Genomic DNA, 18,395 nt, shown 5'->3' with positions numbered 1-18,395 from the left:
ATCATTTCCACCTTTTCACTCCCCAACATATGGAACTAGAATACAGACATTTTAAAGGTCTTTCACTTGTCTTACAAGATATCCTAAAATCATTTATGCTCCAGCTTCATCATTATTCATGGTCAATTTATTGTACACTATGCCTCCACTTCTTCCTTGCAAGAAGCTCCAGCCTCCATCAATGCTGAGCTGAGTTCACTCCCAACATTCAGAGTTCTGCCCTTGTCTCAAGTCCTGAGCAGGGCTTTTTCTCACCTTTTAAGACACAGCTGTGTGTATCCGTGCTGCCATTTTAATCTGTGCTATGACACAAACCAACCTGGTTACTGCTGAGCCCTCCGGTCCTCATTGAGGATTACTGGAATCTGGAGGGATGTGTTGAGGGAACCATCTTCACCCCTTATGAAAATGGTGGTTACCACACAATCCCCACGCAGCACAGTGCTCCCTAAACATGCACACTACACCGAAGAGCCATTTGCCTGGCACAGATACTGTCACCATTTAAGGATCCATTATGTAAAAGGAACACTGTAGGCTCTTGCTTGCTAATCCTTACCTTTCTGTTGAGATCAGGCTCCCTGTTTCTTCCTTCTTCACAGCTTCTCTGCTCATCCTACAGATGCCCAGCAGTGAGCTGTGGCTGCTCTTTATAAAAGCATCAGATGATATTTGCTTGCAGACCCAGATGCCCAGCAAGAGCTGGTGTTACTTTTGTTGTGGGATAGCAATGAGGAATTAATATCTGCAGGACCACACGATATAAATGGAGGCCGGCTTCTGTTGCAACAGAGACTGATCGTCCTGCACTAAGGAGAGCTTTTGAGCTGGAGGAATTTGCATCAAAACGTGGGGCTACGTGTTGATGCTGAAGATTGGTTATTAACTCTAGGCAGAAATCTTCAAAAGCTCTGCTTGAAAACATGGTAACTGCAGCATGGATGCCCAGCAGAAGTTACCATGTTTTCAGAAAGACAGAGCTTTTGAAGATGTGTATCTAGAGTTAATAAACAATCTCCAGCACCAACACATCATCTTCCAGGCACTCGCTCCACTTGCGTGGAGCTTTGTTATTCCGTCCTGTACCTTCACCAGCTGGTGCTCAACCACCCTGGCGTGGCAAGTGGCTCACTGAGAGCTGTGAAAATGCTTCCTGGACAAGCACCGGCAGCATGCCAGCACACCACCAGGTTCTAAGTTGACTTTTCATTGGTGAAGTCTACTGAATATTTTGAGAAATGGAAAGCATTGGTTTCAGTGTACTAACTACTTTTCAGAAGTGTTGGCAAAGAAACTTTGGTCAATAGAAGCAGCTTCAGATGGGGTAACTAGTAAAACAAACAACACGAGAGAACAGATCCAGCGTAGGCAGTGGCCATACGCACTAACAGAACTACTGCATCAATACTGGATGGGGCATCTTATACCAAGTTTCCTGTAACATGTCAAGGCAGAATTTGAAAACTTGTGCAGAATTTCCAGACCTACAGCAAACCAACCAGGACAGTAGCTCCATTAGAAATATTCCTAGGCAGAAGAGAATAGTTTTAGACAAACGCTGGAGGTTTGGAAATCCCAGACAAGCGGTCACTGAATAAATATAGATTACCCAGATTGCAAGCCATAAGTCTGCTGTATCCTAGAAAGTTATATTCATACTTGACACAAATGCAATAAAGAGGTGGAGGGTGAAGGACGATCAAGCATATGGATTACACAAACAACAAAAGAGATTGGAACTTTTCAGCCTAGAAGACATGATTGAGTATATAAACATGGTCTTTAACATCTTGGGTGGCTTGGAGATGGTGGAGAATGATTGCATGTCACATGACAATAGTGAACCGTGAGTTTAAAACAAAGGGAAGCACTTAACCCAACTTGTGATTACACTGTGATGATGTTGGAGCTAAGATGAAAAATTAAATGAAAGATTTTCATTAGTAAATTTAAAAGATACATCATCTGGCTCAGAAGTTTCACATTGTTGCAGCCTGGAAAAGCATTCTGGGGAAACACTACTAGGAAGATATTAACTATATTTTTCTTTGGTCTCCTACAGAACAGTCATTTTAATGTTTGCAAATGGGCTACATCCTGGATGCTTCTAATGTAGATTTAATGACATAAGCAAGTGCTGTTACAAATCCCCACCTCTGACGCAGAAAAACATCTTGAGTGAAGTGTGTTCTTTAAGACAGTAGAACAGACACTATTATTAGAAAAATATAATTGGATAACGGATGACAGTCTTACTGAAGTCTGTTGGAAATACCAAAACAAATAATCTTACACAGCTTCTGAGGTCTGACAACATGGTATCAGCATAAATTGATTCCATTTCTCAGTCTCTGCTACATGTTCCATTTTGTTTCCCCTGTACTGTCAAATTCCATTTTGACATTAAGGTAATATTACTGTGCCATTTACCTCATGGGTAGTATTTAACTACAGTCATTAGAGGAAGCCAAAACTGTATTATCCTTTCCCCATCAAGCCATCTTTTTTTTTTTTTTGGTGAATGACTGCTTTTTATGTTACAATGTCAACATACCCTTATTACACGCTTAGGTAAAAAAAGACTTGCGATCCCTTACCAGTTTGTTAATAATTAAGGGAAGGAAAAAAGTGAACTAATATAGGATCTCTGTTATTCAACTGCAGTTAACTTTCAGTTTTCAATTCTGGTTTGTCACATCATCTGCGACTTGACCTGGCTAAGTTTTCGGTGACCTTAGAATCATCCATCATTTATAGGAAAAAGATAACAAAGCACCCCCAAATAATGAGTTTATTGTGACCTTACTACTTCAAAGCGAGACTAGAAACATAGCGTTTTACAGATTAAATTGTTGGCTCAGGATCTCTGTTCCACAGAACTTCCCTTACTGTAACAGTTCAACAGCTGTAACATTTCCAGTAAATGCCGCCTTTCCATTCCCATGGTCTAAAACTATGATAGTAAAAGACAAGTTAATGTTTTACTGGTACATGAATGCTGGAGAGGTATCTAGACAATGTCTACAATTTTATATTTCTGCTGCATATACTCACATGAAAAATCAAAATATGTTCATAAACCAGTCTTGAATTCTACTTCTAAGCTCTTTTAAGACAAGCTCCTGAAGGATGTATATATCCAAGGTAAGCATATCTTTCCATAACATTAAAGTTTGCTGAACATTCTTTCTAATACAATGCAGTAATAATTTGGATTAAGAGAAAAAGAACTGTCACTGAAATGATGTTTTTTCTAAGTTGCAGTTATACTGAGTAAAAACAGTAGCAGGACTAAATTGCCACAACTGTGAAAAGGCAGTCTTCACAATAGCAGTTTTATGAGCTCTAGAGACAAAATCCATCCAATTCACTGAAACATCTACCATTTGATTACACTCCATATAATAATGATTTCCAGACTGGATTAATCTATCAGCTGCTTTTAGCAGAAGACTGAGAATTAAGTTGGTACATAAACTGCATAGCATACCAACAAAATTCACTTTGGCAATTTCTCCCTAAGGAAGCTGACAGAACTAGACTAAATGCTTCCAAAACTTTCTTCTCGGAATACGGTTCAATTCATGAGTAGAGGGAGAGAGACAAAAAACTCCATTCATCTCAGTTTTAGAGCTGACTGGAAATCTAACAGTGCAGCAGCAAGCAGGACTTTGCATTAAACATTTTAGCCATTCAGACTCAAGTGCCCCTGGAAAAGGTATATTATGGAACAAAATACCCTTACACAAAAGTATTTATGAAGTATTCTTTTTGTAAGTTAGAAATATATCATCATTTACACCCACAAATGAAACTGAGGTCCATAGAAATTGCCTGCTAAAGAGATCAAGTGTTCAAAAAGCCTTTATCAAAAAAGCTTTAGAGGTGAGTTTCTCATTGTACCTGTAGGCGAGAGCTTTCGCATGAATGTAATTAAGAGAAACACTGTATTAGGGCAAAGATCTTATAGTTTCCTATCACTCTTACAAAAATAAATTGCTACAGATACAGCCAAGGCATTGGTTTGCTACCCTCTCCTGGGACAGAAACCTGGAGCAGGGGAGAAGAGGAAGAAGACTCGAACACTATTTAGAATGTCTCATCATTACCTCCGTTCTCATATTTAATTTTTGTCAGAGATGGAAAGTTTACTGTTTCTACAGGTATGATCTATTCTCTTCATTAAGGTATCTTTTCAGCCTAACTTTACCTGATATAACTTACAGCAACTTAAGGCCCACTAAGAAGAATGCCAAGACCTATTAGTATTTACTACCATTTTTAATGTTTATAGACCACCTAGCACCAAGGTGTACCAACGAACAACTAGAGTACCAGAAAGAGATCTACACTATGGAACTAAAACATACATACATTTTCCCTGCTCCTACTCTCAGAAAAGCTTTAGGCACACGACCTGCATTGCAGGCAGTATGAGCCCTCCCAATTCGGGCCATTTTTTAACTTTACAGAAATGTCACCTGCAGCAACAGTATAAACATTTAATATTACAGCTTCCTGATTTATATGAGAGGGTCTTTGATTGTACTTACTGATATCTGAACTTTTGCCATAAAAAAAGTAGACTAATGTAATTTGCTATTCACCTTTTAGCCCATTCTCCAACTCCAATCGCGAGCAGTGGTTATTTTAAAGATCATAAAATCAAGCTGACAGCATTCCATAGTATGCCCAAAATATTTTTAAGATGGCCTGTCCACTTCAGAATAATTCAGGTAACAGCAAAAGTGTACCCGCTATCTCCAGGAGAAAGACAACTCCATTTTACTACTGCTGAATTTAGTTTCTTCATTCAACATTGCTTCCTTCAAGGACATCACTTCCACGCCCACAAACTTTAATAACATTTGAGATGCCGCGTTTCTTTTACTTGCCTTATTTCAGTCATCCTATCTGTAGGAGCAGTAACACAAACATACACACAATTGTGCCAGCTTTTTACTCATATGTGCTTGCATATTTTACTCCACATGCTTTATACCTTTGAATGTCACAAAAGAACATTTATCTTTTTTACTATAGCTCCCTGTTGATCTCAAAGTGTCAAAAGACTTCTGTTAATGCTTACAATAAAGATGAAATTATGTGGATACACAGAGAATTTAGCTCTTCTGCTACTTCATATGCATACACTCTGTATTTGCACTGAAGCCTCCAAGCTTATGACATTCAACACAGTGCAATGCAAAAGACCAAAATCCAAGATAGCTTCCCTTTCTAATCTAATCATTTGTGTGACTCCATTCACAAAGTTTCTCTTTCACTGTTTCTCAGCTTCAACATCACAAACACATCATCTGTGTTGTTACTACCCTGCCCTTTACACCCAAGATGGAGAGAGATGTACCCTACCACCTTTACACAGATTTGGCAACCACAGCTCTGTTATTTCTTTGGTATACAATCTTTTCACTTGAAACAGTGCAACTTGGGCTCTTTTTTTAATGACATGTTTACACCTGCATTCATATAAATATCACTTGGGGGGAATGTTTTACAAGATTAAGTTTATAGCAACATGTGTAAAATACCATCAGTCTCCAACATGACACAACTGCAGAAGAATCCTAGAAGGTGCATTAAAAAGCATAGCTGAAGTTTCATCATTTGGTTTACTTCAGCAGGGACAACACAGTCCGTCTAACTCTACCAGTTATGCTACAACAATACACTATCACTAAGTCAGAAAGGTGAAAATAGGGGCAAATTTAGGTTTTTGACTTAATTTATTTATTTTCCTCAGTCTCAGAGAGGTATGGATACCTGATACCCCGTCTTTGAAGGTGTATGTTTTGTAAAGAAAAGCACTACTAGCAACACAGTTCAATCATTTCTTGTTTTTTTCCTGATAATATCTAAGGCAAAATCTATATAAATCCCACTAAATACCTATAGCTATAAGTGGCTGTAAATTTACAGAAGGCAGAATCTCTCTTCGCTTTGCTGGCTGTTGCATTTGTTTTCGTTGATCACAGTCATAGACAAGAGCGTGAAATGATGGATCCTGAACACCTGCAATTCCCTACAATACATTTATTAGCCAGTATACACTGTTACCTGGTCTTATTTTGATCACCAAGGTAATTTCAAACATTAATGACAAACATTACTCCTAAGTTGAAGAAAAGGTCACTATAGTGTCTTTGAAGCACCGCTACACACTAATGACAGAAAAGCAAAGATTGAGTTTCATGCCTGCAAGTTTTACTTAAACAAACAGCCCCAGCTCGCCCACTCACTTAGGTGCCTCTGTCAGTTTTCCCATAATTGTGAGGTCTGCAGTTAAATGAAATGGCAGATTCATCACTGATACCATCTTTGTCCAAGGTTTACAGTCCTTTAATTTGTGTGCTTTCAGGGCTTGAGGGCATTTTCCAGTAGCTTTTCTTTATCCTGAAGGGATTTGGGTATCCTTAACAGGGGACTAAACTAATCCTTACATCAAATGATAGCAGAAATGTGGCCTTTACTTGTTGCCAATTTAGAATTAAAAATGAAATCGCTTTGTGAGAAAGCAAAAGGAATGTAGAACGCAGGTAGAAATTACACAGAAAAAAAAAATTACATGAGTGTCTACAATGTGAGTAGAGAATTGACAGAGTAAATACATTTTTGTGCCTGTTAATCGTAAAATCTTGAACTCACTCTATGTATGGGTGTTTGAACATGTAAATTAAAATAGAAAGGCAAAATTGTGGAGGGAAGAGCAAATAATAGCAACTGGGGGCAAACTAAAAAAATAAACTTCACAAAGAAGTCTACATTATCAAACAAATAAACACTGTACTGGTAACAGTCATGAGGTTTAGGTACAAATACTCATGAGATGCCCCCAAACAACAATATATCTAAAATCCACTATTTCAGAGTGAAATGTTAAAAAGCATTTTTTACTTCATTAAGAAGGTATTTTTCTCCTACCCATAATACCTAGCATGTTTTTTTTTTTTCTTCAAATGTGAGTGAGAAAAATGTCAAACTACTAGAGGACCAAGAATCACAAGTTTCATATTCATACTAGATTGATTGTTACCAGATCTTCAGACTTCCCACAACAACTGATGGTTGTTTCGACTGATTCCTAGAGAACTGGGGTAAGCTTCCTCATACAGATTTTAAAAAATGTTCTATTATATTTTAAAGAAATAGTGATTTTTTAACTAAATTCTGTGCTGGTCAGAAGTTGGCTTATAGACCTTACAAAAAAAAAAAAAAAAAAAAAAAAAAAAAAAAGGCTCTATTCACTGGTCTTTGTAACCGAACTAAATAACCTTGAGCACTGAAGATAACTGGATTTATGACTCTTGGAAGAAAGGAAATAAAAATTGTCTCTCTGCTCAGTAATGCACATGTGAAAGACAATTCACCGTTGAAGAAACGTCTAAACCACTGCCATAACAAGTTACTGTTTCAGCTATAACCTCAACTATAAGAACAACAACCTAATAGTTCCTGTACTTCCAGAAATTTCCTTGAAAATAGTTTTCAGTATTCTTAAGAATGATTAAAAAAATGTCATTTCAAAACATGTTTCAGAAAGTCTTCACAACCCACCTTCCTCATTTCTAGTAATCTTGATATTTCCTTCCTTATTTCTAGGAATCTTGGTATTTCAATAAACCCACCAATTTGAAGAAAAAAATAATCAAATTTTGCAGAATAAGTTATTGTGTAAATAAAAATGGAACACTATACACCTTTATCCAGGACAAATATAGCACCACAGAAAAATGGCTAACTTTGAACAAGTAAAAATTAGTTGCATTTTATTAATATTTACAAATGAAAACTGTATATTTACAATGTAAACACTTCAAATTAATGTACATTGTAAAAAACGAATATTTTCAAACATTTTACTACTGGAAAACAGCTTATCTCCCTGAATTAAAAGGAAAACAGAATCAAGCTACCTCCAAAGCTATTTATTTCATGCTCAGAGGGAAATCAGAAGCAGTAATCCATAAGCAACAGAATGCTATTTTAAACTCACAAGAATGGCTAGATAAATTAATGTGGCATAATTCTCATACCAATGCAGGTTATTAAGGCACATGTATAATAATAAAATCAAATCATCTCAATGAAGTGCGTTACCATAAATTTAGAGGAAATTAAAAAAAGCTTTGTTCTACAAGCAGAAAAAGTTGTGGTTTTTAACTTGGAGAGGTTTAATTTTCCTTATGTAACACGTTTACAAATCTATTATTCAAATAGATCTTAATAACAACTATCTGCTATTGCAGATTCCTTTTTCGGGAAGGAAAAACATTCTGTTTACTTCACTGATGGAAATATCCCTCAGGGCTGGAATTGCCTCCTCTTGAAATTTCTTCTGCTGCTGCCTTTTTGCATAGTTATCTACAGGAGACAATGAGAACATTCCACATATTAAAGGTTTTTTTATTTCAAGAAATGTTATGTAACACAACACTGCATAAATTTAGCTACTCTAAGCAATGCTGAAAACCCTGTCTTGTTGAGGTGTAATGAGACGGTCACCAGAAATGCTTTACATCAACATATATTAGCGAAGCCCTTGAAGAAATCGACCCTACACTCCTGCTGAAATCACTGTCTGGGACTTTGCTTGGCTTAAGATGCTGTGTGACATTAAACCATAATTAGCCGAAGATCAAAAGAACAAACAAAAAACCCCACAGTGAATAGCTCAGTCTGTAGTATGAACACTTTGTACTAGGATTTCCGCTGAGAGACACTGTCCACTTTCCCTTTATCTTGGTTGCTTGTTCCCATTACCACACAGCACCCATTCCTAGAACAACATAAACACTTCTACAGGTGTACTTTGAAAACAATTGTGGAACTGTTCTGTCTGAAAAAGAAAATTTTCAAATACAGCTGTCTTTTGAAAAGAGTAGGTCCCCCATCCCACCTGCCATAGAGCCACAAAAACTCCTGGGTTGACACCAAATGAGAGGGCAACATACGAGTGTGAATGAGTAGCCAGGAACACAGGGATGACTAAATGGCAGTTCTTGACTCATCAGAGTAATGCATTTGAACTACAGCCTCAACTGATTTTTTTTTCCCTTTGCAGTTCAGCATAATGTAATACACTGTACATAGTTGGTTAAAATGATGCAACTTCAGCAGTCTTAGCAACAGGTAACCTCCTTGCCAAATTTTACATTCCACATTGTTTCTAAAAAAACTGGCCATCTGTAAATAGAACATTGTGTGGGGGAAGATGCAGCTGCCTGGAGAATACAGTGAATGGCTAGAACAGGTCTCCTTGGCAGGAATAAAGACTACGTGGAAGTCGAGAAAACAACTGATGAACAGCTTTTTTAGACAGGCAATCACTAACAATAATGCAGCATCCTCCTTCACACCACCTTGACTCCAGAATGCCTTCCCACTCTTGCCACTGCCACGTAGGTACTCATGCCCTTCTTCCCACAACACTCTTCGCTAGTTTGTTATGCAAGGTACATGCCTGGGAGAGCTTCATATGCCCAAGCCTTCTTCCTCTAATGTGGGCTGTTTTACTAACAAAGTACACTTTACTAGTTGGAAGCCACTGCAATAAGATGGCAAAGATGGAAGAGTCACACAGAATCACAGAATGTTAGGGATTGGAAGGGACCTTGAAAGATCATCTAGTCCAATCCCCCTGCCGGAGCAGGAACACCTAGATGAGGTTACACAGGAAGGCGTCCAGGCAGGTCTTGAATGTCTCCAGAGAAGGAGAATCCACAGCCTCCCTGGGCAGCCTGTTCCAGTGTTCCGTCACCCTCACCATGAAGAAGTTTCTTCTCATATTTAAATGGAACTTCCTGTGTTCCAGTTCGAACCCATTGCCCCTTGTCCTTTCATTGGTTGTCACCAAGAAGAGCCTGGCTCCATCCTCATGACACTCACCCTTTATATATTTATAAACATTAATGAGGTCACTCCTCAGTCTCCTGTTCTCTCAGCTAAAGAGACCCAGCTCCCTCAGCCTTTCCTCATAAGGGAGATGCTCCACTCCCTTAATCATCTTTGTGGCCCTGCGCTGGACTCTCTCCAGCAGTTCCCTGTCCTTCTTGAACTGAGGGGCCCAGACCTGGACACAATATTCCAGATGAGGTCTCACCAGGGCAGAGTAGAGGGGAAGGAGAACTTCTCTGGACCTACTAACCAGCCCCCTTCTAATACACCCCAGGACGCCATTGGCCTTCTTGGCCACAAGGGCACAGTGCTGGCTCATGATCATCCTGCTGTGCACCAGGACCCCCAGGTCCCTTTCCCCTACACTGCTCTCCAACTGGTCGCTCCCCAGCTTATAGTGGAACCTGGGGTTGTTCCTGTCCAGATGCAAGACTCTACACTTGCCCTTGTTATATTTCATTAAATTTTTCCCTGCCCAGCTCTCCAGCCTGTCCAGGTCTCGCTGGCGTGTCAGCCACTGGCGCTGACAGCCTTCTGGCGTGTCAGCCACTCCTCCCAGCTTGGTGTCATCAGCAAACTTGCTGACAGTGCACTCGGTTCCCTCGTCCAAGTTGTTGATGAATATATTGAGGGACTCCACTAGATACAGGCCTCCAACTAGACCCTGCCCCATTGACCACGACTCTCTGGCTTCTTTCCTTCAGCCAGTTCCCAGTCCACCTCACTACCTGATCATTCAGTCCACACTTCCTCAGTTTAGCTGTGAGGATGCTGTGGGAGACGGTGTCAAATGCTTTACCGAAATCAAGATAGACCACACCACTGCTTTGCCATCATCTAGCCACCTGGTTATGTCCTCACAAAAGGCTATGAGGTTGGTCAAGCATGACTTCCCCTTGGTGAAGCCATGCTGACTGCCCCTAATGACCCTTTTATCCTTGATATGCCTTGAGATGGCATGAAGGATAAGGTGTTCCATCACCTTCCCAGGGATGGAGGTGAGGCTGACTGATCTATAGTTACCTGGGTTCTCCTTCTTGCCCCTTTTGAAGACTGGAGTGACATTTGTTTTCCTCCAGTCCTCAGGCACCTCTCCCGTTTGCCACGACTTAGCAAAAATGATAGAGAGTGGCCTAGCAACGACCTCAGCCAGCTCCCTCAGCACATGCGGGTGCACCCCATCTGGACCCATGGATTTATGGATGTCCAAATTGCTTAATTACTCCCTAACCCAGTCCTCATCAACTGAGGCAAACTCCTCCATTGTCCTGCCTTCCTCTGGGGCCTCAGGGGTACGGGGCTCCTCAGGACAGCCTCTGGCAGAGTAGACAGAGACAAAGAAGGCATTCAGTAACTCTGCCTTCTCTGTATCTTCTGTCACCAGGGCACCCACCCCATTCATCAGTGGGCCTGCATTGCCTCTGGTGTTAGTTTTATCTGCCATGCATTTGAAGAAGCTCTTTCTGTTGTCCTTGACCCCTCTTGCAAGGTTTAATTCTAAGAAGGCCTTAGCTTTCCTAGTTGCCTCCCTACATCCTCTGACAACAGCCTTATATTTTTCCCAAGTGGCCAGCCTCTCCTTCCATGATCTGTAAACTCTCCTCTTCCACTTGAGTTTGCCCAGCAGTTCCCTGTTTAACCAAGCAGGTCTCCTGGCTCCCTTCCTTGACTTCCTACGTGTCGGGATGCTCTGATCTTGAGCTTGGAAGAAGCAGAGGGCTGCCTTGGCTGCAGCGATCATGAGATGGTGGAGTTCAGGATCTGGTGTGGCAGGAACAGAATACCAAGGAGAATCGCAACCCTGGACTTCAATAGGGCCAACTTTGGCCTTTTCAAGCAATTGCTAGGGGAAATCCCATGGGCAAGGGTACTTGTAGTTAAAGGGGCCCAAGATAGTTGGTTAGCGTTCAGGGACTGCTTCTACCAAGCTCAGGATCAGAGCATCTGGGCTTGTGGCTATCTTTTCACTCTAGGACTTCAGTAATTCCAAGAACTCCTTTTCTAGATCAAAATATTTAAGGGCTTAAAAATTAATTTGTATTATATATGGCTACATATGTGTATTTACAGAAATTATCAGTTAAGTATCAAAATCTTGAAACAAACATCAGTAAAATTACCTGTAATGGTATCTGTGGAGTTAAGTGGAGCTGTGCTCATCATGTTAATACCAAAAAGTAAAATATAACCAATTCCTACAGCAACTAGTAGGTACACTGGCAAAGCAACTGCCCAGTACCTGAGGAAAAAGATTTTAAAAGTTTACATATCATAATAACAAACATCTAATAACATAACAGTATTAAAGTAGTGGTTGTTATTGTATCTAGCACAAATGTAGCCAAGAGGAAAAGAAACAACACCTCTGAATATGGACCCTGGTGTCTCCCAAGATTACTGCCTGCAGTCACTGTAGCTAGTTTGGTATGAACCATCAAATAGATCCTTACAGAAGGTTTTTATTTTTTTAAGTATAGTTCAAAGTTTACTGTCTTTTATCAGCAAAGTTCCCAAAAACAAAGTGTCAAATTTATCATAAAACACTCAAATACTATTTCATTACACAATTAAAAAATTTCATCATAGTTACTTATCTATATAAAATAATACTTCACAAAGATTACGGTCCTTCATCATCAGGAAAACTGGATTAAATACAAGGCCACTATTTAAAAAGAAAATTTTGCTATTTGAAAATAATTAAGAGTGTCCTATACTTACACATATTCAGGCTAAAGAGTTTAATGGTTTGAACTTACTTTTGTGGCCAGTATGTTAGCCCCAACGAGAACAGCCAACTCTCAGGAACAAATGCCCAGATAATATACAAGACTGCACAAAAGAATTTAAAAGTTATAATAGTATGACCTCCTAAGTTTTAGAGCAATACTTCCCTACTGATACGTGCTATGTTTTGCTTTTACACTATTTAAACCAAAATAGCTCTACCAAAACATTGCAGAGTGTAAGTCTCAGACACAAAACATGCCCAACATGGGGGTAACATCTTCTAGCTGATTCTATGTAGACATACAAGAATTTATTTCACATTGAACTGCAGAACAAAAAACCCTCAGTAAAACGTCGCCAAATGACTCTGAATGCAGAAAATATGAAAGCAGAAAGTGATCACAGAGTGAGTCATTTGTCTGAAATAAAAGTTGGTAGAATTGCAGTGCTTGGATGGAACTGTTCAGAAAAAGTTACTGGAAATACTTCCTGATTCTTGTTAAGTTAATAATTTTCATGTCAACAAACCCAATACTGAGGAATATTGCTCCCTAACAACAAATCCAGAGTAAGGTTTAACAAAATTTGAGTGGAACAGGTTAGCAGCCAAACAGTGACACAAGATATGGAACTGCAGTGGCTTCCTGTGAGAGGAACAGAAACCAAATTACTTGCATTTCTACTTACCTCCTAAGGTTAAGGTGGACTGATAGTAGTCTGTTTTATTATTCAACTACAGCATATTTGCAGCACCTTTTCTTGTGTTTAAAAAGTGCTCTTATCCTGTCAAGCCTTGATCCTGTGTGGGCAGGTAGGATATCCCTAGTGAAATGCTAACACACCTGTCACACCAGCAAAAAAATGACAATATAGCCCAAATAATTTTCATTGCTGTTGACCAGATGTATTTCTTTACTTATTTATTTTCAGTATTTGGGAAAGGGAGGTTGCACTGCTATCTACAATGGTTACTGAATAGTGGCAATTCAAGTAAAAAAGTTCCTAAAATGAGAACGCAGAGAATTTTTTAAATAATTTGACTCTGCAATACTATTGAAGACCACATAACAAAACATGAGGAAATCACAAAAGGCACTGACAGATTTTTGTAACAACTGACACGTCTGGCAAGTAATGCTCCCTTAGTTCTTCATCATGCACCCTTGCAACAGGTGGTATAACAGAATTTTGACCCCTTTCAGATGGTCTTATCAGAATTACATTTGCGTCGTGAGCAAAGCAACACTTTTTGGCGAGGTACTCAGTACCCAGCATACTTACTAAAGCCAAACCACGATCCTAAAAAAAGAGCGAATCCATATATTGCCCTTTCTGGCAATGGGGCCGGAGAGTTTTCAACCATGCTGGTCTCTTCCCTTTAACTTCGGGGCGGCGGGTGGCGACGGAGAACAGAGGGAGCATGGCGGGGGGGGGGGAAGACACAGTAAGAGGCTGTTAGGAGTTTCTCGGTACGTTCCCCTCGGGACACCCCGGCACCCGCGGGCGCGGGAAGCGAGACCCGTCACGCATGCCGAGCCCACGCACCCGCCCCCCCTCTCCTCAGCCCCTCAGCGCCGGGGAGGGGGAGGCGGAAGAACGCGCACGCGCCTATCTGGCGCGCGCAGCGGCTGTTTAGCTCGCCCCGCAACGGACACGCAAGGAGCCGCAGTGCTACCGACCTCCCCCCGACGCCCGCCCCGGTGAAGCCGCTCTGCCTCCTCCCTTTAGAAGTCATGGCGTGGCTAGGGGAAAACACACCCAGGACACCCTCCCCTCCCCCCCGCAAACAGGGGGAAGGCGTAGACGCCCAACCACGCTCCCTACCCACCAAGTCCCGCGCGTCCGCCGCCGCCGCCGCCGCCCACCCCCCCGCCAGGCCGCACCTCGCACATGCGCAGCCGCGGACAGGCCCCGCCAGCCTCCCCGGCAGCGGGCGCAGAACCTCTGAGCCCGCGGTGGGCGGGGTCCGCCGACCTCTTGCGGCGCGTTGGCTCGTTTCCCGTGACGTCAGGCGGCGACTGGCCAGTAGCCAGGGCCCGGCTGGGTGTGGCTGCTGGCGCGCGCGGTGGGAGGGGCTGGCTGGGGGAGGTGGGAGCGGCCTCGGCCCTGCGGAGCCGGCGGGAAGCTGAGGGGGGCTGGTGAGTGAGTGAGGGGGGCGGGGGTGAGTGAGGGGGGCGGGGGGCATGGCGGGCGCTCCCCCGCCGTGCCTCGCCGTGCTCCTGACCTCCCCTCCGCCAGTGGGGTTGGGTCCGGGAGGGTGACGCATGTCTCTCCGGAGCCCCTGGCGGGGTGACACCCGGCCCGGTCCGGTCCCCTTTGGGGCGGGAACCGGCGCTGTCGGTCCCGGGAGCCGCGGCGGAGCCGCCCTGGCGCTGCTGGAGCTCTCTGCTGCGGGGAGGATCGGGCGCGGGCAGGGCTGTCCCAGCGGGAAGCGCCGGGCTGCGACACGTCAGTGACGAGCCTCGGGGCTTCCGGGGTCTAAGGGAGGCACGGCAGCTGCCGTGAGCACAGCCGGCCCCCCTCGCCCCTGGGGTGGGACGAGCGCAGCCGGGCGGGAGGAGGACGCGCGGCCTGGGCGAGGGCTGCGCCGCTGGGTCTGTCAGGCGGGGCTGCCCGGCGGGGCGGGTGGGCTGTGTAACTCCGCTGTCCCGGGGCGCGGCAGGAGTTGCTGAGATGCTGCCCCGAGACCCGGCTAGTGGAGACGGCGCGGCTCCCTCCTCTGCCTGTCAGGTGTGAGGTACCGTACTGGAGTACTGTCAGGCGTCGGGGACTTAGAATGGCGTTAATCGATTTGACTGGCTTTTAACTTACGCTTTTGGTTGCTTTCTTCCGAGATTAATCTATGCCATGTAAAAATGAGAACGCATATTTTCTATGAAAGTCTCACAAAGTGTGATTTGATGTGATTACTTGAAGCCCCGCAACGCACATGCTTTTTGGCTCTTGCCTCCCCCTAGTATATTTCGCATAATCCTTTTCTTTCAGGATCACGTACCATGGGTGAACCGATGTCTGAATCTAAGTTTGGAGCCGCGGCTTTTTATTTTGCTGAAAAATCTTGCTGTGAATTGGTAAGTAGGTTTGAAACTAGATGAAAAACTTGCAAGATGTTCCGATGGGGTTTATACCCAGATCTGATCCACAGAGTAATTGCTAGTGTTGATTAATTCAAACTGATTCAAAGATGCCTTATACCACTGTATGCTATTCACTTGCAAAAGTACTAAACTGAGGCGGAGCGTAGAGACTGTGTATCATTTTATCAGGCAAGTGTTAATGAATGCTTATACAACTGTGTAAAATTGGACAGTGGTGCTTAGGTCCTGTTAACAGAACTTGACCAACCTGTTGACTGTATATCTAGGCCATGCTTGGGATGATATACCTCGGAGTGACAGATTCAATTCCTTTAATTGAAAAGCAAACACAACTGAGGTCATGGAAGCTCAAGTCTACGAATTAAGTGCAGAGTGTTCACCCACTTTTTTTTTTTTTTGTCTTTGCTTACTTTTTTTTTTTCTGGTCTTTGTGCCCAATAAGGCCTCAGCTTATTTAGTTATTGCTTCTATCAAATAAACTGTAGCACTGTCACATCCCACCCAGAGGTATGGATGGAGAGAAGAGGTGACTCAGGTTCATGGGTGCCTTTGGTCGGAAAACAGTAGACAAAATACTTAAGGTCCGTCAACAAAAGGCTTTTATTTTGCAGCTTGGCCTAATTGCCAAATGATTTGGTGGCAGAAGGATTGACGTTATTTTAGGTTGAATTGATAAACATCAAAAAAAATTTGCGGCACATGTGGGGCTGTAGATCTATATACGTTACTATGTTAGTTATAATAAGGAAAGCAAAAGAATAGAGGTATAGGAAAGAAAGAAAGAAAAGAGACAGAGAGAGATTTCACCACCCTTATGGTTCCACTTTGTGTATGATGGGGTTCGTAGTCTGGGATCCAGCGACGTGCGGCATTTTCCCTTGTCTTGTTCAGTTCCTGTGGTGAAACCGGTGAGTGGGGTGGTCCTCAGGATGGTGGGTGGGCGCCACCTCAGTGCTTGCACAGGTGGGCTTTTTATGGTCCTCCGGATCACCTGCTTGCCTCATCTTTGGTGTCTTGTGCAGGCGTCGCTGGGGGGTTGACTGCGAAAGATGGAAAAGTCCCGAAGGGTCTTTCCTTTTGTGCCATGCTCTTCAATGCATCCCCCACCTCCTGTATCAGCCAGCCTTTGCTTGTGGCTCCTTAGCTTGTGGTTGATCTGTAAATCGCAATTCACGTTATCGTGAATGTCCGATCTCCTGTGGCTAGATGAAATGGTTTTGCCACAATGTTTAAGCTGTTATCCTTTTCAGTCTCTGACAAGCACTCTTTTGTATTAATATTTCAAAGAATGCTTTCCTTGACTTTTTTTTTTTTCCTCCTTCTTAATATCCTTAAGGAGTATTATAAAACCCTGTGGTAGTTAACCTTTCTACTGCTTGGAGAGTTCAGTTATGAGTTACTTATCCTAAGTGTTGCTGATGCCAAGTATAAACTTAGCTGGCCTACTCTTCTTCCTTTGCAGAAATAAAAAAATAAAGGTAAACTGAATTTCTTATTTGTAAAGCTGCGTCTTTACAAGAGACTGTTACCAGTAGAGTAGTGAGTCTCATCAGAAATTGTTTATATCAATAAAGATTTTTTTTTTTAGTGCCATGGACAAAATAAAGTACTTTTAACAGTTAAGTTACTAGACATTTTATTTCTTAAGGTGATGTGTGTGCTGTGTTATGGAAAGAAAACCCTTGATTCTGTGCAAGTGCTCAATCTTGGTTTTCAGGTTTGCTTTAGTGGGAATTCCACCTGGGACTTGGTGTATAGAGGGGGAGGTATGTGTGGTTTGTTTTGGTTTTAAATATTGTAGCAAAAACCACACTGTGGAGTGAAGGAGATGTTCAGTCATCTTTCAAGATTACTGATTTTGTAATAATAGTTAATCCTTTTCCTCCAATCGAATGTCCTGATTTGTTAAATATGTTGATGTTATAATAACTTATTTTTGAGAGTAAGCCTTGATTTACATGTAACGTTGTGATAGTTCGAAAATGCTACTTTGGGTGAAATCTTGTGATTGCTTGTCGTCACCTTAGGTCAAGTTAGTAAGTCGTCACTGCACAGCATGCTAGTATTTCCAGAAAGTCAACCCCTGAAAGAATAAAGGCCTGTTAAAGAAACTTTATAAAAGATGTGTTTGATAATTAGTTTGGTTTTTTTTTCTTTTCTCCAGTCATATTGAGAAGTAGCTTTGCATTTCTTTGAAATGATAATGCAGCAATACATAGACATGATATGTGGTATTTATTAAATGACACATATATAATGTTTGTTAAAATAATAGACTTTGTAGAGATCTGTAAAAGAGAGCAGAGTGATTTATTCTGCAACTCGACAAGCTCATATGGAGTAATATGTTTTAAACCCTTTAAAGTATTGATACAGTATGCTGCCATCAAGTAGTAAATTGAGCATTCATTCCACTTATTTAGATATATATATATATATAATTTATTTATTTATTTATTTCTGCAGAACCGCAGAAACATCTGGGAGAATGGGGAATACCAGTAGTATTTATTCTTGGGGAAATGGGATGCAGGGGAAAAAGCTTGGGGAATTCACCCACCTCAGATTGGTCTTAGCAGACAATGAGATGCTGGTGGGCATTGAATGAGCATTATTAACATTTCATAAAAACCTTTTGTTCAGAAAGAGTAG

General features: G+C 41.9%; 2 protein-coding genes across 6 annotated transcripts in view; one reads left to right on the top strand and one right to left on the bottom strand.

Annotated features, from left to right (window-relative positions):
- Positions 1 to 7,829: 7,829 nt before the first annotated feature.
- PIGP (phosphatidylinositol glycan anchor biosynthesis class P) lies at positions 7,830 to 14,615 on the bottom strand. Of its 3 annotated transcripts, none has more exons than XM_065626999.1 (5): positions 14,529 to 14,615; positions 13,927 to 14,027; positions 12,675 to 12,747; positions 12,036 to 12,154; positions 7,830 to 8,382 (listed from the first exon to the last, which is right to left on the bottom strand). In XM_065626999.1, the coding sequence occupies exons 2-5, from the start codon at positions 14,006 to 14,008 to the stop codon at positions 8,252 to 8,254; spliced, it is 405 nt and encodes a 134-aa protein (XP_065483071.1). In that variant the 5' UTR covers positions 14,009 to 14,027; positions 14,529 to 14,615; the 3' UTR covers positions 7,830 to 8,251. The 3 variants fall into 3 exon arrangements, with proteins under 3 accessions (XP_065483071.1, XP_065483072.1, XP_065483073.1); XM_065627000.1 differs by lacking the exon at positions 14,529 to 14,615 and adding an exon at positions 14,474 to 14,521; XM_065627001.1 differs by lacking the exon at positions 14,529 to 14,615 and adding an exon at positions 14,325 to 14,347.
- Positions 14,616 to 14,741: 126 nt separating this feature from the next.
- TTC3 (tetratricopeptide repeat domain 3) overlaps positions 14,742 to 18,395 on the top strand; it is a 67,865-nt gene continuing 64,211 nt past the window's right edge. For 2 of the 3 annotated variants that reach the window (XM_065626997.1, XM_065626995.1), the window contains exons 1-2: positions 14,742 to 14,783; positions 15,631 to 15,716. In XM_065626997.1, coding sequence (XP_065483069.1) covers positions 15,642 to 15,716 — 75 coding nt within the window. In that variant the 5' untranslated portion in view covers positions 14,742 to 14,783; positions 15,631 to 15,641. Of the gene's footprint in view, positions 14,784 to 14,944; positions 15,383 to 15,630; positions 15,717 to 18,395 lie in introns of those variants that run through there. The other variant, XM_065626996.1, reaches the window with a different exon arrangement.

The sequence above is a fragment of the Caloenas nicobarica genome, chromosome 1 (genome assembly GCF_036013445.1).
Source record: "Caloenas nicobarica isolate bCalNic1 chromosome 1, bCalNic1.hap1, whole genome shotgun sequence".
Classification (NCBI taxonomy): Eukaryota; Metazoa; Chordata; class Aves; order Columbiformes; family Columbidae; genus Caloenas; species Caloenas nicobarica.
This window is presented reverse-complemented; position numbering and strand designations above follow the sequence as displayed.